This window comes from Acanthisitta chloris, unplaced genomic scaffold (assembly GCF_000695815.1).
Source record: "Acanthisitta chloris isolate BGI_N310 unplaced genomic scaffold, ASM69581v1 scaffold1381, whole genome shotgun sequence".
NCBI classification, from domain to species: Eukaryota; Metazoa; Chordata; class Aves; order Passeriformes; family Acanthisittidae; genus Acanthisitta; species Acanthisitta chloris.
The window spans coordinates 81,692-101,322 of record NW_008657481.1 but is presented as its reverse complement, the minus strand read 5'-3'; the positions used below and the strand labels follow the sequence as shown (position 1 = coordinate 101,322).

The 19,631-nt window shown below is 41.1% G+C and overlaps 1 protein-coding gene across 1 annotated transcript in view; it reads left to right on the top strand.

Moving 5' to 3' along the window:
* The window catches only part of OBSCN (obscurin, cytoskeletal calmodulin and titin-interacting RhoGEF), a gene marked incomplete at its 5' end in the record, with an annotated part of 106,066 nt that overhangs the window by 13,345 nt on the left and 73,090 nt on the right, over window positions 1–19,631 (top strand). Inside the window, 15 exons of the mRNA XM_009084716.1 lie at window positions 106–372; window positions 1,242–1,508; window positions 2,389–2,658; window positions 3,259–3,525; window positions 4,300–4,566; window positions 6,604–6,876; window positions 8,901–9,167; window positions 10,261–10,527; window positions 11,136–11,399; window positions 12,607–12,870; window positions 14,012–14,278; window positions 15,350–15,616; window positions 16,933–17,196; window positions 18,088–18,354; window positions 19,200–19,463. Of these exons, the coding sequence (XP_009082964.1) occupies window positions 106–372; window positions 1,242–1,508; window positions 2,389–2,658; window positions 3,259–3,525; window positions 4,300–4,566; window positions 6,604–6,876; window positions 8,901–9,167; window positions 10,261–10,527; window positions 11,136–11,399; window positions 12,607–12,870; window positions 14,012–14,278; window positions 15,350–15,616; window positions 16,933–17,196; window positions 18,088–18,354; window positions 19,200–19,463 (4,002 nt within the window). The remainder of the gene's footprint in view (window positions 1–105; window positions 373–1,241; window positions 1,509–2,388; window positions 2,659–3,258; window positions 3,526–4,299; window positions 4,567–6,603; window positions 6,877–8,900; window positions 9,168–10,260; window positions 10,528–11,135; window positions 11,400–12,606; window positions 12,871–14,011; window positions 14,279–15,349; window positions 15,617–16,932; window positions 17,197–18,087; window positions 18,355–19,199; window positions 19,464–19,631) is intronic.

Genomic DNA, 19,631 nt, shown 5'->3' with positions numbered 1-19,631 from the left:
GAGACTAGACTAAATCATCCAATAAACTCTAAACACTAAGACACTGCTTGTTGTAACAGCTGATTTATGGTCATGGTGGTGATGATGCCCCTTGGTTTCCCACAGCTCGCAATGTAGAAGTCCTCAAACACCTGCAGGACGTGGAAATTGAAGAAGACAGTTCTGCTGTCTTCTCCTGTGAGTTGTCCCACGATGACGAGGATGTGGAGTGGTTCCTCAATGGCACCCTCCTTTACACTAACAATTTCAATGACATCAAGAGTGTTGGCAAATGCTACACACTGACAATGAAGCAGGTCAAGCCTGAGGATGCTGGCACAGTGACAATGAAATCAGACAAAGTGTCGGAGACCGTGCGTCTGAAGGTGATAGGTAGGTCATGATCTCACTCCTCCTGAATGCAAATCAGAGATGCAAAAGAGCTATTATTAATCATATCCATGCAGCAAGCCTTCTTAAAATCTTCATCCCTCTGGGGCTGAGTAAAAGGTGTACAGGAGCTTTCTTCCAGTGCAGATTTCTACTGTAGCTGATGATTTTTCTAAGGAAGATAGTTTTGATGTCCTGCCAAAACTTCCCACTGCTCTTTATCTTCCTTTTACTTATCAGGATAGTCTGAAGAGCAATTTCCTTTACTTGTTGGTCTCTTCAATAGTATATAGTCTGTAAACTGTTATTTCCAAAGATTTTTGACTGCAGGGATGTGAGCTTCAGTGTATCTGCAAAGATAGGGCACACCTTTAGTACATCAGTTCTGGAGCTGGACTGAATCAGTAAAGAGAAGGCAGTTTGCTGCTGTCCTTCATACATCTTAAAGGTCAGTTACACAGCTGAGTTTTTGTGGTATAACATGTTCTTGTACACCCTCAGCAAGTCTGCAGGAAACACCAAGCTGAGTGGTGCAGTTGACACACCTGAGGGTCAGGATGCCATCCAGGGGGATCTGGGCAAGCTCAAGAAGTGGGTGAATCTCTTGAGGTCCAACAAGGCCAAGTGTAAGGTGCTGCACCTAGGTCAGGGCATCCCCCAACATCGACACAGACTGGGGAATGAAAGGGTTGAGAGTAGTCCTGTTGAGAAGGACTCAGGGGTGCTGGTGGATGACACTGGTTTAGGTTCTGCATTGGTACCAGTAGCATTGCCAAGGGTTTGCTTAATTTGTCTTTAAATATTTGATGGCAACAGAAAATGTCATGACTTAGATATCCTGACTGTTCTCTGTTTTGCTTGCTAACCTTCAGAGAAACCTGCTGTGTTCATGAAATCCCTGGATGATGTTTTCGGTGAGGAGCGAGGTGTGATTAAACTGGAATGTGAAGTCTCCAAAGAGAAGGTTAAACCTATTTGGAAAAAGGATGGTGTGAAGCTTACTTCTAGCAACAAGTATGAGGAGATACAGTCTGGGAAGACCCTGTGCCTCCTTATCCATGACCTTGAAAAGACAGATGCAGGATTATACACTTGTGACATTGGCACTGATGTTGCCAAGTCAAAGGTCAGCGTTCAGGGTAAGTATTGTTGACAATGGCCAGTCAAGGGAGTGATGAAAATATGGGTGGGCTTGGTCACTTGGTCTCACACCTATTCCTGCATAAGCCTCACATAAGCCAGTGATGTTTGAACAATCCCTGTTAGTCTTTGATGTAAGTATATCTGATGCTTCAGTGAAAATCAGGTGTCAGGAACATAGTGACAATGTTTCTGACCTGAACATCCCTAAGGTGCAGAAATTCTTCCAGAACAGCAAATAATTTCTCAAAAAAAATCCCAACCAGCAACAAAAAACTCAACAAAAAAGCCTCAAACATCATTCAGAAGCCATTGTAGGAACACACAAGTAGGACAGCATTGTGTATTGAAGAACCCATCAGTTCACTGTGTCCTCTAATCCTTGTCTGCCTGAAGGAAAAAAAATAATGTTCCTGGCTTCCAAACTCATATTGATAATGAGGCAAATTTTGAATTTATCCCATTTGAACACCAGGAGGGAGAGTATGGTAACAAGTTAACAAATACAAGCATGGCATTTCTCATATCGGCATGGAGAAAAACCTCACACATCATCCCAGGTGCTTCCTGTCTCACAGCTTTTCTCCCCTCTATCTCATTTAGTCTTGACTCTTCTCCACCAAGTGAACTGTTCTTCATGCAGTCCTTCCAGAGCAGAGCCAGGAGATTTATGACTCCTTTCCTATTAGCTTTGTGGTGATTCTGAGTGGATAATATTTGAGAAATCCTTCCTATGTCAAACACATCTGTAAGGAATGCAGTGGAGAACTGCCAATCCAGTAGATAAACTACTCTTAGGAGATAAAAATGCCTTTACTCTACTCATGTCTACACTATAAACCTTTTCCCCCTTGTGTTAACCTACTTTTTGTCCTGCAGAACTGAACATTGGCATCACCAAAAGGCTGAAGAACACTGAAATCCATGTGGGAGAAGATTGCACTTTTGAGTGCATTTTGTCCCATGAAAGCATTGATGAGTTCAACTGGACACTGAATGGGAGAAAAGTGGACAGTGGAGGGCGATTTAAAGCCTCCAACATGGGTCGGAAATACACACTCAATATCAAAAGTGTGATTCCTGATGATGCTGGGGAAGTTGTTTTCACTGCCCGTGGTCTAACCTCCAAAGCTTCTCTAATTGTGAAAGGTAATGAGATCAGAAAGGTTCTGGGATTTGATTTCCTTTGTGTAGTTTCCCAAGGTATGTCAGCAAACCACAGAGGCAAACGTGTTTTATGATCAGTGAATAACAGCCTTCCCTGTGAGCCTTGAAGAACTGAGATTTTTCCTTAAAAATAAATGAAAGGCTGAAACTTTTAATAGTTATTTGAGAGCTGAGTACACTGAGTAGTGTGTACAGATAATTACAACTCTGTGTGCTTCAGAGATAATCACCAAAGGCTCCCAGGGTTGTCAGTGGAGAGAAGAAACAGGTAGTTCTGAGTCGTATTTGGGAATCTGCAATAAGTCTTTCTTCATAGAATCAGAGAATTCTAGAATGCTTTGGGTTGGAAGGAACCTTATATTCATCTATTTCCAAGCCCCCTGCCATGGGCAGGGACACCTTCCATTAGATCAGGTTGCTCCAGGCCCTATCCTGGTCACGGCAGAGGGCTTGGAACAAGATGAGCTTTAAGGTCCCTTCCAACCCAAACCATTCTGTGATTCTGTGATTTGAATTGCAAAACCCCCAGCCATATAGTGATCATGATTTTGATTCAAAAATCCTTCTTGTTTTCCTCTTCAGAAAAACCTACTGAGGTTACAAAACAGCTGGAGGATAAAACATCACCAGCAGGGCAGGACATCAACTTGAGCTGTGAACTGTCCAAACCTGATGTGAACATCAGGTGGTACAAGGATGGCAAAGCAATCCGAAAAAGCCAGAAATATGACCTGAAGCAAGAGGGCACAAGGGCCATTCTGATAATCCATGACTCCACAGTCAAGGACAGTGGGGAGTACACCTGTGAGACAGAGGTCTCTAAAACGACAGCCAGGATCACAGTACAAGGTCAGTTGAAGCACGGAGAGGGGCTGGCAGGTACAGAGATAGGGGTTAATATCTACAGTCTGTGGGAGATGTTCTTCTCTTCCATCTCCCTGAACAGGATCAATTTTAATTTTCAAAAAACATCATGGATTAAAAGCTTAAAAGAAAAGATACGAAAAAACACCTTGTAGGTACTGAAGAATCTTGTTATGTAATGAGCCAATCAAAACTGGCAATTTTAATTAGTTTTCATTGAATATGGGTGATGAAAACCATACATGGTCTGTAAGATGAGACCTCACCAGCACCTGGATAATGGCATTAAGCTTTCCTGTAGATATTTTACCTGATATGTCCTGTGACAGAAGGTGGACCTGGTGATCTTAGGTCCATTCCATCTGATAGGATGAGAGGAAATGGCCTCAAGCTGCACCAGAGGAGGTTTAGATTGGCTATTAGGAAATATTTCTTCATGAAAGGGTGGTCAGGCATTGGAAGAGGCTGCCCAGGGAAATGATGGGGACACCATCCTTGATGGGATTTAAAATACGTGTAGATGTGTCACTTAAGGACATGGTTTAGAGATGGGCTTGCTAGGGTTAAGTTAATGGTTGGACTTGATGATCTTAAGGGTCTTTTCCAACCTAAATGATTCTGTGATTCTTAACTCTAAACAAATGGTGGCTTAGGGGAAGCAAGATCACTCTGTATGCTCAGGATGAGTGTGGATAACAAATCTGGCTCTCTCATTTGTATTTTTATATAATTAAAATATTTATTTTTTTTTCCTTCCAGAAAAACCTAATTATTTTGTCAAGGAACTTTCAGACCTGAAAGTTGATGAAAGTGGAACTGCAGTTTTTATGTGCCAGAGTGAGAGACCTGCATCCTCTGTGGTCTGGAGGAAAGGCATCGCTGAACTCAGGGTTGGCAGGAAATATGAGATCACACAGGAAGGACAAGTCCTCCAGCTGACCATCAAGAATTTGGAGAAAAGTGACAGTGACACTTACAGTTGTGACATTGGTGATGCCCAGTCCAGAGCCAAGCTGGTTGTGCAAGGTATGCTGAGAGGAATATGATTGTACATCCCATTTCTGTCATGGGAAACATTGTATGCACAGGCAGATCTATTTATCAGCATATGGGTAGCAGATCCATTGATTTTTTTGGCTCTGTCTCATTCATGATTTAAGGAACATGTGGCCCAAAATATAGCAACATGGAGCTGGACATGCAGAGTAATTTGCCAATTTGCAGCAATTGCACCTGGAGTACTTTGGGTGTGATTTAACCCCAAAATGCTGCTGTGAGGACAGGCTGGTGTTCCTGTGTGAACACGTGATGTTGGCAGAGACATCTGACAGTGTTTGCTGTTAGATGAGGGAAAAATTATTCTGCCTCTAGGCTTTTCTCCATGTACCTTGATGCCTCTTCCCAGTAGTGTTTTTTAAGAGGAGATGGGTAAATGAGAGGTCCACAGAATCAGAAAATGGTTTGAATTGGCAGGGCATTAAGTATCACCTAGTTCCAACCCCTCTGCCATGGGCAAGGACATCTTCCACTGGACCAGGTTGCTCCAAACCCCATCCAGCCTGTTCTTAAATACTTTCAGGGATGGGACAACATCCACAACTTCTCTGGGCAGCCTGTGCCAGTGCCTTACCACCCCCAGAAACAAGAATTTATTTGTAATATCTAATCTAAATCTCCCATCTTCCAGTTTAAGGTCATTCCCCTTTGTCTTATCCCTCCAGGCCTTTATCCAAAGTCCCTCTCCAACTCTCTTGGAACCCCTTCAGGCATTGTAACAGACTCTATGGTCCCCCTGGACCCTTCTCTTCCACAGGCTGAACACCCCCAACTCTCTTAGCTTGTCTGCATAGCAGAGGTGCTCCAGCCCTCAGAGCATCTTCAAGGCCAGAATCTTTTGGTGCTAAATGTCCCTCTGCACCTTAGAGATGTAGGTAGAGTGCAGCACAACTTCCAGCTGAAGAGTACAACCAGTCCAGCAGGCTTTATTTGACCCTGGGGGCAATAAATGAGCTGTGGTGGCCAATGCTAGCAGCAGGGCCATGTTTAAGAGGAAGGAATGAGATCTTGTTTTCACTGTTCCTCACAAGTTCCCCAAATGGAAGAAACCCTTGAGAATAAATTGATAAAGCAATGAAGATAATAAAAGAAATAATTCAAGAATAGTCAGATGGAGAATCAGTGTCTGTGTCCACTTGCTAATTTGGTTAGTTATTAAAGATGAGGAGGTAAGGTCAGACTCCTCCACCTCTGACCATCTGCTAGATAGGCCTTGAGAAGCAAAGAAGTGTACTTAATCCCCATTATAACCTCAGGCTCTGAGCTACCTGAAATCACTTTGAGCTTGCTAGCACCAGCTTTTCTGAGTGGAAAAAATACTTCACTGTCACAAAGAGAAAAGTAAAGAAAATCCCTGTAATGGTTTTGTAATTAGGAGGAACATCAGATATAATTTTGTAGACAGTGATAACTTTATTTTCTATATATTTTTAGTTAGGTTAATATTTATGTATTTATTTTTGGTGAGGTGTATATCCATCTACAGAGGCAGGTTTTCAGGGAGATGTTTTGTTTCTTTCTATCAAAGCTGCAGTCAGACACTCTCTCCACTTTCCTCTATGTTTATGGTTGTACAAGCTTAAAGATGTGGGTTCAGTGATCCCATCTCACAGTTATATTTGCACTAAGAAAACAGTGAGGCTGTCATGGGAGGGAGGGATCATCTCCTTATTGATGTCTAGAGCCCAATAATGCTGTCAGAGATGCATCCTTTCAGCCTTTCCAGGTAGTTTCATTAGTAGAAAGTTTCTAATACACTTGCTCTGCTTTATGTTTTCTGGAGCTTTAAAGTTGTCTTCATCCTATTTTGGTGTGTGTCCTGTATGTATTATCTTCCTGTGAATGAGTTTTGTGTTCAGGATTGGGGGAATTGTGTTTCAGTCTTCTGTATCATGAACACATCTCTTTCTTGAAATACTCACATGGGAAATCTTGGGAATTTTCCTTATCAATTTTCATGCTAGAAACTGAAGATTCCAGTAATTGATGTATCTATGTTCCTTTCAGGCCAGAAAGTGCTAATAACAGAAGACCTGGAAGATGTCACTGTGTTAGAAGGAGAGTCTGCCATGTTCAAGTGCAGAATCTCTCCTGTAAACTATAGCAAAGTGCAGTGGTTTTTGGATAAAACCCCACTCCATACCAATGAACTTAATGACATCCAGTCTCAGCCTGGTGGATATCACTTGCTAACGTTGAAAAAGCTCTCACTGAAGGACTCGGGGGTCATTACATTTGAAGCTGGTGATAAGAAAACATCTGCCAGTTTGGTTGTTAAAGGTAAATCAATCATAAAAATGGCAGGAGAGGAAATAATGAGCAGAAATAAATGGGGCTAATGTGGGTAGGTGAAAAAAAAATGAACAAAAATGCTACAAATTTAGGCTCATCCTGTGTATATCTGTTTATGTTCAAGAATAGCATTATTTATATAATAAAGCTATTGCTGGAGAATGAGCACTTTGTAATTCTGGACAACTCTCAGAGTGTTTATTGGACCTTAGATGGGAATGTTATACTGCAGTGATGGTACATTAGATGCCTTGTTCAGTTCTCCTCTAGTCAAGCTGCTAAGATGATGATAAATGAGGAGAAATCAGTTAGTTCAAGGAATAAAAAAAGTGCAGTCACTAAATTTTTTACTTAGTTTTCATTGCTTGAAATGTAAAATTATATGTGTTCTCTGCTATTCATTGTTGACTTCTACTGTTGACACTACTTCTGTAGTGAGAGAATGAAATGAATGCCAGACAGTCCAAGAATGCAGTATTAGAGAGATGTTTTCTTACTGGAAATATAAATATTTCTTGTTGCCCAGAGATGTAAAACCCACAGTCTCCACCATGTCAGATCATAGTCTCCTTTTTCAGAATTACCGTATTTATTGCAAAGGACTTTTGGGGTTTTTTTCAAATTTTGAAAGCTGCATCTGGATTAGACAAGTCAGTGTGAATATAAAAGCATTTGGTTTTGTTGGAATGGTCAATTTGAATCTCAGAGCATGGAGTGGGAGGACAAGCTGCTCACAGGATTTATATAGAGCACAAGGAAGCAAATCAACTCAAGGCTGAGGTCTGCTGTGCAAGGAAAGAGAAGATGTAATGAAGAAGAGGTGCTGGTTGATGGTCCTGATTTTCTCTGTCTTTCTTTAGCACAAGAATTCTCAATACCCCTTGCACAAAAAAAGAAAGATCTGTGTTGACTTCACTAGGACCTGGATCTAACAGATTATGAAGAATAATTTTCTATTAGGAAATAAACCCCATTCATAATGTTCCATAACAGCCCAGTTTTCCCTTCACAGAGAATGATGTGGATGGATGTAGGATTTAAACACATGGATTCAGATCACCACTAGATATGTAGGAGTCAAGTCATAAGAATGTCTACAACAGATTGCACCATTGGAGCTTTCTTTTATCTATTAGGGTCACATCAGAGCAGCAGAATGTAGAAATAGCAAAACCTAAAAATAATAACCAGTAGCCATGTGACACTGAGTGTCCCCAACCAGAGGCAAAAGGGGGACAGAAGAATAGGCTGCAGTTTTGCAACAGCCACAAGTTAAGTGCATCATGAATCAGGAGCTGACTTGAGTATTCATAAGACAGCAGAATTCAGGAAGAATTATATTTTTTTCATGATCTGAAGGAGAACACTTCACTTGAGTTTTTTTCCCAGTAAGTGCCTTCCCAACACTAGCTCACCTCAAAGCCTTGAATCCCAAGCTGTGACAGAGCCTGCAGAGGAAGCTCCACAGGGACCCTGCCATGTACAGCTGTGCTTCCCTCTCTGTGTTTGCTCTGTACTGGTTTTAAGTCTGTATTCATGTTGGATAAAATCATGTTGTAGGGATTTTTATAATGAGAAGTATGTACTGCTGGTCATGCCAGAAAGTGCTTTGCCATTCCTCTGTGTCCTCTGTGTCATGTGTGAGTTGACCTCAGTGAAGTTTTATGTTTTTTGTGCCAGTGGTGCAGCTCTGAGCACCCATCTGCAACAGTTTGTCTCATTAATAGCAGTGCAGCAGTTGCTGCTGCTGCTAATATGAAAACAGTAATAGAAACAATGATTTCTATAGTTCAGATAGTGCTAAAAAGGAAAATCAGCATATGGCCTCAATATTTTTTTGCTGCTGTAAATTGCTGGCAGCCAGATGTGAGATGTCAGAATCTGTTTGCTGTTTTCTAGTGCTTTTCCATTTGTATTTTTTTAAAATCTCAGTAATGAATTCTGAATCAAAAAAGGAAAAGTGTTTTCCAACCTCATATGTTTCCTTCAGCATTTGTATTATCCTTTTTCAGAAGCACCAGTTCTTTTCAAGCAAGAGCTCCAAAATGAAGAAGCTAAAGAAGGAAAACAAATTAAGCTGACCTGTGAGCTCAGCAAACCTGGTACCCCAGTGAAATGGATGAAAGGAGACACTGTTCTCTATGCCAGTGAGAAGTATGAATTTAAGCAGCATGGAACTGTGGCAGAGCTCATTATTCGAGATGTGAAATCAGTAGATGCTGGGGACTACACCTGCAGCACTGGGGAACTGAAGACCACTGCTCGGGTGAAAGTGAATGGTGGGTAGTTAGACATTGCCATACTTTCTTAATGAAGTACTTAGTAGATCTATTACAAAAAGTCACATTACACTCCATTTTTTTGTGTCAGTGGCATCTTTAATACGTATAATTTAAAGGCAATATTGCATACTTGTAGGCACCTGTATATATTTCATTCATAGCATCTCACATTCTGTGTCTGGGATTTTAAGTCTGTAATTTCCCACTGGGCAAAAAATAATTAAGTGAAGTGCAGAGGATTAATTTTCTATACTCTCTCTGCTGTAGTTCCTGACCTATCAGCTGCTTTACATCCCTGTGAATAAGATTTGAGTTAGAGATGAAGACCAGTAGAATTGGAGCACAAGAATGTGAAAACATAAGTCCAGTCCCTGGAAAATTGCAGGTGGCCAAGTGATTAATATTTAGACCCCCAAACTTCCCAAACAACCTTTTTAAAGGCTCTTAGATGTCATCTGCACTCCCCAATGCCCTTACCAATTCCCGTACATTTAGTACCATAGCAAAAGTAGTGTATGCTGGAGCAGAAAGCAGGAGAGATATAGGATATGAATATTGTTTCAGAGCCCTGCAGGAGCAGGGAATTCATTAGGTGATGATGTCCAGAAGACTCCGAACAGATTCTTATTAAAAATGAAAGAAACTTTTCCCATATTCATAGGAATCACAGAATCAATCAGGTTGGAAAAGACCTCTGAGATCATCAAGTTCAACCTATGACCTAACACCACCATGTCAACTAGATGCCATCATCCAGTCTCTCCTTAAACTCCTCCAGGAGCAGTGACTCCATCACCCCTGTAGGCAGCACATTCCAGTGTCTAATCACCTTTTCTGTGAAGTAATTCTTCCTAATACATAACCTAAACCTTTCCTGGTACAGCTTGAGACTATGTCCTCTCCACAGTGACATGATAACCTCTGGAGGAAAGGTTTCTTCCTCCTCCCAAGCCAAATCATGTTGATGCCACACAGCCAAGGGAGGGGCCAGGGCTGCTCTGCTCATTTGGAAGAGGTGGCAGCATTCATGGGGCAGTTGTTTTGTAACAGGTCAACGGGGCATGTCCTAATCCCTGGTTCTGTGTTGTAGCTGTGCCTGTCCTTTTTAAACGAGCCCTGGAGAACACGGAAATGGAAGAAGGGAAATCTGTCTCCTTGCGCTGTGAACTCACAAAAACCGATGCCACCGTGGTGTGGAAGAAGGGAGAAGCCACGCTCCAGGCAAGTGCCAAATATGAAATGAAGCAGAAGGGGACAGTGGCAGAGCTGGTGATTCATAATGCAGAGCCAGAAGATGCGGGAAGATACACCTGTGACACTGGAGACCAGCAGACCACAGCCCAAGTCAAAATCCATGGTAGGAATGAGACACCTGCTTGTGACCATTTGTTGTTTTTCTTGCCATGGTCCTGCTACCTCCTACACACATAGCACGAGTGTTCAGAAAATTTAGGGATCAGTACAAACAAAAGGCACCTCTGACTGAGTCCATTATGTTCTCTGTTTACTGGGATGATTACTTCATGCTAAAACATGTCAATCAAATATACCTGATAACAAAATATCTTTTCTTCCCTATGAAATATCTCTTATGCTTAGGATAGAGAAGACTGGTCAAGCACTAAGCCAAGAGGTAAGAAGGGCCTCAGCTACACATTTTATTAAATAATGTTCAATTTTTTTCTCCACTTTCTCAGCAAGTTTTTATGCATCTGTGACCAACAGCATTTGGGTAGCAGAATGGTAATTACTCTGATATTCTAATTTTTGGGAAATAATTGTTCTCTTTTTATTTCATCCCAAACTCTTGGTGTGCTATTATAAACATGAGTCCTGGAAGTGCAGGTAGGTCAGATTTTATTGGCTGTGTGTGCCAAGAGAATTTGTTTTGGCTTTAAGTCTTATATGAGGTCATCAGATGGTGATGATGCTCCTAAAGTAAACTGAGAATGCTTCATTCCTCAGCTGTCTCTGTGCTCTTCAAAGAAGAGCTGAAGCATGTGGAAGCTGTGGAAGGTGGGACAGCCACCCTGCAATGCCAGCTGAGCAGAGAGGCTCCTGTGGAGTGGAGGAAGGGGCACACTCTTCTCCGGCCCAGTAACAAGTACAAGATGAGGCAGGAAGGCACAGTCACTGAGCTGCTGATCCACGATCTGGACCCAAAGGATGCTGGAGACTATACATGTGTAGTGGGGAACCAAAAAACCACAGCAGCCTTGTCAGTGAATGGTAAAAAGGCAGAAATAACCTGTGAAACTCTGGAATGTTTTTGTCCACACCTTTCCTCCTCCTCTCTATATGTTATCTCACAACTCCTACCTTCACGTCCTGCTTCTACTGCTTAGATCCATCCACTTTTCTATGTTGCCATGTCACTCCTGTCCCCAATTTCCATCCTCTATCAGCTTTCATTATGCCCAATGTTTAATATGTGTGTGTGTTGTGTTATCTTCTTACCTTTCCTCAAGTGAAGGATGATGTCCTGCATGTTTGTTTTCCTGAATTAGCATGGAAACATAAGATTCCTTGGGATTTTCTGTTAAGGAGGGTTCATCACCTTTAGTGATAAGGATGAGTTTATCACTTGTGTACATGATCTCAACCGAGATCACAAATACTTGGATTTCCACAGAGTAATTTACTAGAGAATTTCTTTAGCCATCCATGAAAAAATACAGGATGTTCTTAAGGACGAGGGTGCTGCAATAAGGTTTAGGTAGATATGCAATATATCATGATTCAGCCTCTGACCAGAGATCTGAGCAGGGTCTTGGGTTGCAATCCCTTTTCATTCTGCATCTCTCAGCCCTGCCAGTCCGTTTCAAACAAGAGCTGAAGAACGAGGAAGCCACAGAGAGCGGGACAGCCACACTGCAGTGCGAGCTGAGCCGGGCCGGGGGCTCTCCTGAGTGGAGGAAGGATGGGAAGGTGCTCCTGCCAAGTGGAAAATACAAAATGAGACAGGAAGGGCGTTTTGTTGAGCTGGTTATCCAAGACTTAGACTTGACAGATGCTGGGAGCTATACCTGCATTTGTGGAGACCAGAAGACAACAGCTGCTTTGAGAGTGAATGGTAACCATTTTACCCATGTTTCTCTTTAAGATGCATATTTGACAAAATTTTCTGGTCAATCAAGGCTTGCTCAGTGTGATTTCTTAGAGGTTTTGTGTTTTTAGCTCTGTGATGGCAAAGAGTCAACCTATTAGAAAATATTTCCTTGTGCTTTTTTTGCCTTGAGACAACACATATATGTTGCATACTGATTTCTGTAATTTATTTCTTTCTCCTTTAGGAGGTTTTACCTCCCTTTAAATGGTACCCATGTAGCAGTAGTGCATTTTTGGTTAAATGTAGACACTGCAGCCCAGTAACTCACAGCACAGACCACTTCATTTCACTCTAGTGCTGATTGCTTCTCTGTTGGTATATCTTCAGCCTTGCCTATCCTCTTCCAAGAAGAATTGATGAACAAGGAAGCTACAGAGGGCCAAGCAGTCACTTTGCACTGCAAACTAAGCAAATCAGCCCCGGTTGAGTGGAGAAAGGGGAATATGGTCCTCAAGTCAAGTGAAAAATACAAAATAGAGCAGGAAGGTCCCTTTGCAGAGCTGACGATCCAGGATTTGGATTTGACAGACACTGGTGACTACAGCTGTGTGTGTGGAGATCAACAGACTACAGCTGCTTTGACAGTAAATGGTAAAAAAGAAATTCTCAGCACGTGCCCAAGTAAACCTATATCATTCCAAGACCTCTTCCTCATTTTCCTCTGCTTCATCTGATCCCTACCTACTTTATATCCTCTCCTCTGCTGATTAATTTTCCTATCATGACAGACACTGGTGACTACAGCTGTGTGTGTGGAGATCAACAGACTACAGCTGCTTTGACAGTAAATGGTAAAAAAGAAATTCTCAGCACGTGCCCAAGTAAACCTATATCATTCCAAGACCTCTTCCTCATTTTCCTCTGCTTCATCTGATCCCTACCTACTTTATATCCTCTCCTCTGCTGATTAATTTTCCTATCATCTTTTCCCTCTCTCTCTCTCTCTCTCTCTCCTTTCACCTGATGCCCTCTTGATGTGCTGTGTGTCGTCCTAGGTGCTATGCTGAAATGACAAGTGCAGTATAGATGCCCAACTCAACACAACCTCCCTAGTCCAGAATAGCTGCTTGTTTAGAAGTTTTCCTGTAGGGATTTACCTAAGAGTGGGAATAATATTTAATTTTTGTGACTGTTACACTTGTTGCTTCTAAGATGAACAAGTTTTCATCGATGTATGACACTACACAAGGACAATCTTAATGAAAAATAAGCTTTTTTTATGCTCCTGCTATTCCCAGCCCTTTTTAACCAATTTTGGCATAACTCTTCCAAAGCAAATACTTTATCTCTGCAGCAAGCTGACAGCATGTTTGTAAATGCTCTGTTTTAAGGGGCTCTATTTATACAAATACAGACAGTGCCATGAGTCAGGCACTCCTGTGGAACTGCTGTTTTTCTCAAGGGAAACAAAATGCTCTGAGTCTCATATTGAAATATGGCCTCTAATTTTATGTGTTTGATTTTATGGTATATAAAGTAAAGGATAGGTGGCTTGTCAACTACCTTTGCAGATAGACTTATTCTTAAAGTTTTAAAGCATGAGGACAGGAACAAAAATACCCCCAGAATTAATTATCTTTTGAAGTGTTGGAGATTGGAGTAAACTCCTCAAGGAACAACTCCCTGGTGGAGACTAAGGTCTTGTGGCTTCAGAGAGATTAAGAGAGTGAGTAGATCTTGGGTGAGGCTTTCTCAACATTGATGCCATGTCCATATTGCATTTACTCTGCAGTCCTGCCTGCTCTTTTCACCAAAGAACTGACAGATGAAGAAGGCACTGAAGGTAAAAGTGTCTCTCTGCACTGTGAACTCAACAAGGCTGCTGCTAACGTGGAGTGGAAGAAGGGATTCAAGACCCTCAAGACAAGTGACAAATACAAAATGAAACGGGAAGGTGTCATTGCTGAGCTTATAATCCAAAATCTAGACATGAAGGATGCTGGAAATTATTCCTGTGTGTGTGGAGACCAGCAGACCATGGCAGTTTTAACAGTACATGGTAAACCAAACCAAATAAGACACATACTGAAAATAACAATCCTGTTTTCTCTGTCCATTTGGACAGACACTGGCTTACATTCCCATCTTCTTCTTCTGCCAGACTCTTATCCACAGCTCACTGGTGCCAATGAAGTGCACCCATTGGTGTCCATGCAGCTGGGATGTGTGGCACAAGAGGGTTATTGGTGTCCAAGCTCAGAGTAAGGCAAGCAGGGTTGATGCCACTGTTTTAATTAGGGTCCATCATTTTGCCTTTCCCTTGAAAGATCCTTTACTAGACTCCTAGTTATGCTTAAGCCCATTAAAATGGGTTGACTCAAAGGGATTATGACTTAGGGATTTTAAGGTTTCATAAAATTCCAAAAGATTAGCTTATTCCATGGAATCTTATGTCCATACTCCATTCCTGAGACAACAAGGTGCTTTTATACTTACAGCCCAGTTGTCATTGCATTCAGTTGGTGTCCTGTGTAAAGCAAGCCCAAACCTTATGAGGGTTGACCATTCTCAGGGAGAACTTTGATCTTTACTGAACCTGACATGTTTCAAAGGGTATGTCAGTTGAGGTGAAAATGTTTGTGTTCCCACCATGTATTGAAATGAACAATTTCATTTCAAACTGACATTTAGAATGAAACTCCAGGGTTTCATTTTCTAAAAAAAAAAAGTAAAATGTCTTTATGTTTGCTTAAGTATGTGGAAACATAACAAACATTCTCCCATTATGGTTTAAAAAGTCATATAAGAAAACCATTTTTACCCCAGAAATTTCAAATTAGTGTTTATTCTTTTTTCTTGAAATTTCACAGGGGAAAAAAATGGGTTTTCTACTTCTGTTTGTATTGTTTTGTGACTCTGAGTAAATGTAAAATACCTCTATGGATTATTGCAAGCATTAAATCCTTTCCTGGTGATGATATTTCTTTCCTCATGCTGAGTCATGGAGACACTCAAGAATCTATGTTCTATTGTTGTTAAATCCATTCAAGATAAGAGGGAAAAGGAAAATTAAACATAATTTTAAGTCTTTGGAGCCCTGCATCTCACTGCTCATATTGCTGTCCTTCAGCTTTGCCTGCATTTTTCAAAGAAGGGTTGAAGAACAGGGAAGCCACAGATGGAGCAACAGCTACTCTGCACTGTGAGCTGAGCAAGGTCGGTGTCCCCGTGGAGTGGAAAAAAGGGGATAAAATACTCAAACCAAGTGATAAGTACAGGATGAGACAAGAAGAAACTGCTGCAGAGCTGCTGATCCGAGATCTGGAGGTAGAAGATACAGGAGAATATACCTGTGTATGTGGTGATCAGAAGACCTCAGCTGTCTTGACAGTCCATGGTAAAAAAAACATTCTCCATTGTGATAGCACTATCTCAAGGACATCCCTTTTTCTCTCTCTCTTTCCCACTTGCTTTGATTTTTTGACTGCAGCATTTTCTTGGTTAGCTAGGTGTGTTTCATCCCATCTCCTATTGCCTGTCAGTTTGAAACTGATGGATTTAGAGCACAGGAAAGGAGAGCTGTGAGAATTTCTTATATTAGTCTTCACTTAAAGGTGAAGAAGTCCCCTGTATGTAAGGGCAAGCCTGAACAGATGTCCAGTGGAAAGACAATTCTCAAAGGGTTTGTCATTGTTTCTCACTTATGTCAGTCAATTTTGGTGCTTAAACTGAGGGAAAGCTTTTTAAAACTGCTGAGCTTAGTTAGTGAGAGGTTTTTCCATCCAGGACTGAATGGCAATCCTTCTCTTTCGCAGGACTGAGATATATTCTGCTGAGGAAATTGACACTTAAATAAAACCCTACTCCACAGAATTCTTCTGCATGGCCTGATTTAGGGGGAGTAGTGAGGCAAATTTTGTCCCATCTTTACCATGGTGAATAGTGAGGAGCTCTGGTTGTCCCTCCAGAAGAAGGAGTTAATGTACAGTTCCTACAGATGAAAGAATAGCTTTTATTTGAGATGAATCTGAAGGATAGGATGCTTCTAAAGACAGGAGGAAAACTGTGGAGGCAAAGCTCTTCTGCCAGATTTTCTACACACTTTTGCTTCCTCTTCTTTCTCCTATCTGGAGGAATTTCTCTTCCTCCCCTCCTTTGACCTGGTACTTTCATCCCTGTACAAGTCTCTTTTCACTTTAGTGGCACATTGCAAAGCAACTTGTTGAATGCTGCTAAAAAATACATGACCTGTAATCCTGATAATCAAGCCATTATGTCCTTGGAAACTGTGGCTTAAAGGTGTGTCTGAAGTTATATTTCTAATTTATTTTCTGAACCAAAAAGATAAATTATGCTGTTAGGAAAGGTAGGGATCTCCAGATAGCAGTGCTGTCATCTTGGTCAATGACTTTCAGTCAAAATTCAGGTCATTAATGTACAAAACAGATGACTTCAGACTGAAATAGGTAGAAAGGACTCCTGGAATCAGCTGTAAAGTGATGAACATGCTGATAAGTCAATGTTAGAAGCAGGTCATGATGGCAATTATCCCTGTGTGATCTCGCAGTAGTTTTCTAATAGAAAACTATTTTCCAAGACTGTATGATTTGTTTACCTGTAATGGTGAAGTACTGGCCACAGGACCTAGTCCCAAGTTCCTCAAGGTCTGGTTAATGGTTTTGATGTCCTCTCTGTTTATATTACATCCCATAGCTTTGCCTGCACAATTCAAAAAAGAGCTTGTCAGTCTGGAAGCCACAGAGAACAGGACAACAGTTCTGCAGTGTGAGTTGACCAAACCTGCTCCAGTGGAGTGGAGGAAAGGGCAAGAGGTGCTCAAACCTAGTGAGAAGTACAAAATGAGACTGAAGGATACAATTGCTGAGCTGACAATCCACAATCTGGAGGAACAAGATGCAGGAGATTACACATGTGTGTGTGGAGACAAGATGACTACTGCTTCCCTGACAGTGCATGGTAAAATATTCAGGTTTAATAGGAATTTTCTGCTTTGTAGTCTGTGATGTCATGCAGGATCACAATCTAGTTTTGATCACATCTATTGTTTTAAAATGTTATGACAACTGTACCAACCACTGGGAATATCTTTCACTGAATGTCCTTCCCTTGGGCCTGATAAATAGCATCATACAGTATTTTCAGTCCTTGCTCTTTCCTCTTGATGGAATCTGGAAGCAGATAATGAAAAGCTTGATTTAGTCATAAATAGCACTTGGAGTTTTTCCACTAATTAATTTCTTTAGGGTGAATCACTGAGATTTCACTTGTTTTTCTTGAATGGAGTTGAAAAGTTATGAAAACATTGCAGCCTGTAATTTTACACAACATAGTGTTCATTTTAATTCTTAATCTGATCCTAAGGCTGAGCTGTGCATAGTTCCTTGAAATCCTGGGATCAGCCTTCTGTGGGTATATCTTAAAACTATATAAATATAAAATATATATATGTAATATACCTTCTAGTACTGAAATTATACTTTGACAACACTGATTTCCAAATCAGTGAGTTGAGAAGTTGAGACTGGTGTGATGCACCATTTCATGCTGTGGTCCATACCACAAAATACACCCTGACTTATTCATGAGGTGTTTTCCAGGTGTACAAAGTCACTCTTTTGTGGTTCTCAAACTGGTTATCAATCAACACTGATTTCCAAATCAGTGTGACATGCTGAATGTGGCATGTTGCAATGCACAAGGCAGGGATGTCCCCAAAATCATTCTTTGCCTCTCAGGTACTGTATATTATAAGACTTTTAGAGATTGAATGGTTTTAATCAAGTGGAGCAGTCAAGACACAGTATTTCCTCAGTTTTAAAGTGCTCTCTCTCCACCTGTGATCTTCAGCCCTTCCTCCACATTTTAAAAAAGAGTTGAAGAACGTGGAAGCCATAGAAAATGGCACAGCCACTTTCTGCTGTGAACTGAACAAGCCTTCAGCTGCCGTGGAATGGAAAAAAGGAGACAGAGCCCTGGGGACAAATGACAAGTTCACCACGAGATGTGAGGGAACAATTGCTGAGCTGGTGATCCGTGATTTAAATCTGACAGATGCTGGAGATTACACATGCTGTTGTGGAGATCAGAAAACCACGGCTGTGCTAAAAGTCAATGGTAAAAAAAATAGAAATATATAACAAATTAAAGGTTTATTATCAAGCTGCTATTTTTTAAGACCACAGTAGTATCAGCTTTGAAATTGTAGCCCTTTTTGCCAGGAATTTGGCAAAAATGTGGTTAGACACAAATGTCTGAATGCTTTGGTCAGTATCAGGCACAAGTCAGGTTTCATGGCAAAAATTTCAGATATTCATCTCAATCCTAACTCATTTCTTTGCTGCTTATCTTCAGTAGTAGGTGCTAAGAAAGGAAAATCATATTGTTATATTGGTTGTAAAGATGTCACAAGCCTAAGGTTGAGAAGATTACTATTTGTTGATGAGATATTTTTGATACAGTTCTTAGTGTTTCAGAATAATTTGATGGCCAAGTTTTGCTAGATCACTATATGAGGAGAAATAAGAGTATTTTGGGTTGGAAGGGACCTTTAAAGGTCCCTTATGGTCTCATGGAAAAGAGAAATTGGTCCCTCAGATAGAGTTTCATTTATGAAATTTTGAAGTAATAATTTCTATTCCAATAGAATTTTTAGACACTGGTTAGGCTTTATTTTCCATTCTGGCAGGCAATACTCAAAGTTTGGGCACAGTCTTGCAGGTCTAAAGATGTTGGTGTGGTTCTCCATTTCATGCCATCAACCATACCATAAAAAAAATCTGTCTTATGGACAGGGTGTTTTCCAGCTTTCCAAAGTCACTCTTTTATGGTTCTCAGAGCAGTTATCAGCCCTTCTTGATTAGGGAAGGCTTTGCTTGTCACATGTGGTTGATAGACTACAGCTAAATGGTTACTTGAATATTTGCCATGTTCACACATTCTGCTCATCTTGAATTCCTCAGCCTTGCCTGCATACTTCAAGGAAGAGATGAGGAATGAAGAAGCCACAGAAGGTGGAACTGCCACTCTCCTGTGTGAGCTCTCTAGGGCTGCCTCTGTGGAGTGGAAAAAGAAACACAAAGTGCTCAAATCGAGTGAAAAATATACTATGAGGCAGGAAGGCACTACAGCCCAGCTGCTGATCCATGATTTAGAAGTCAAGGATGCTGGGGAATATACCTGTGTGTGTGGAGAGGAGAAGACAACTGCAGCACTGACAGTGCATGGTAATGAAAACAGAAATGAGCCATTTCTGTGTGATGTTTCTCCCTTTCTCCTCTGGAAGCCTCAGTACTGACACACGAGTTCTTTCTCTAATCCTGTCATCATTAATTCTGTTGGTAACAGATTTTCTCTCTTTATTGTGTTTTTTTTAAAAAAAATCTAATTCTGAC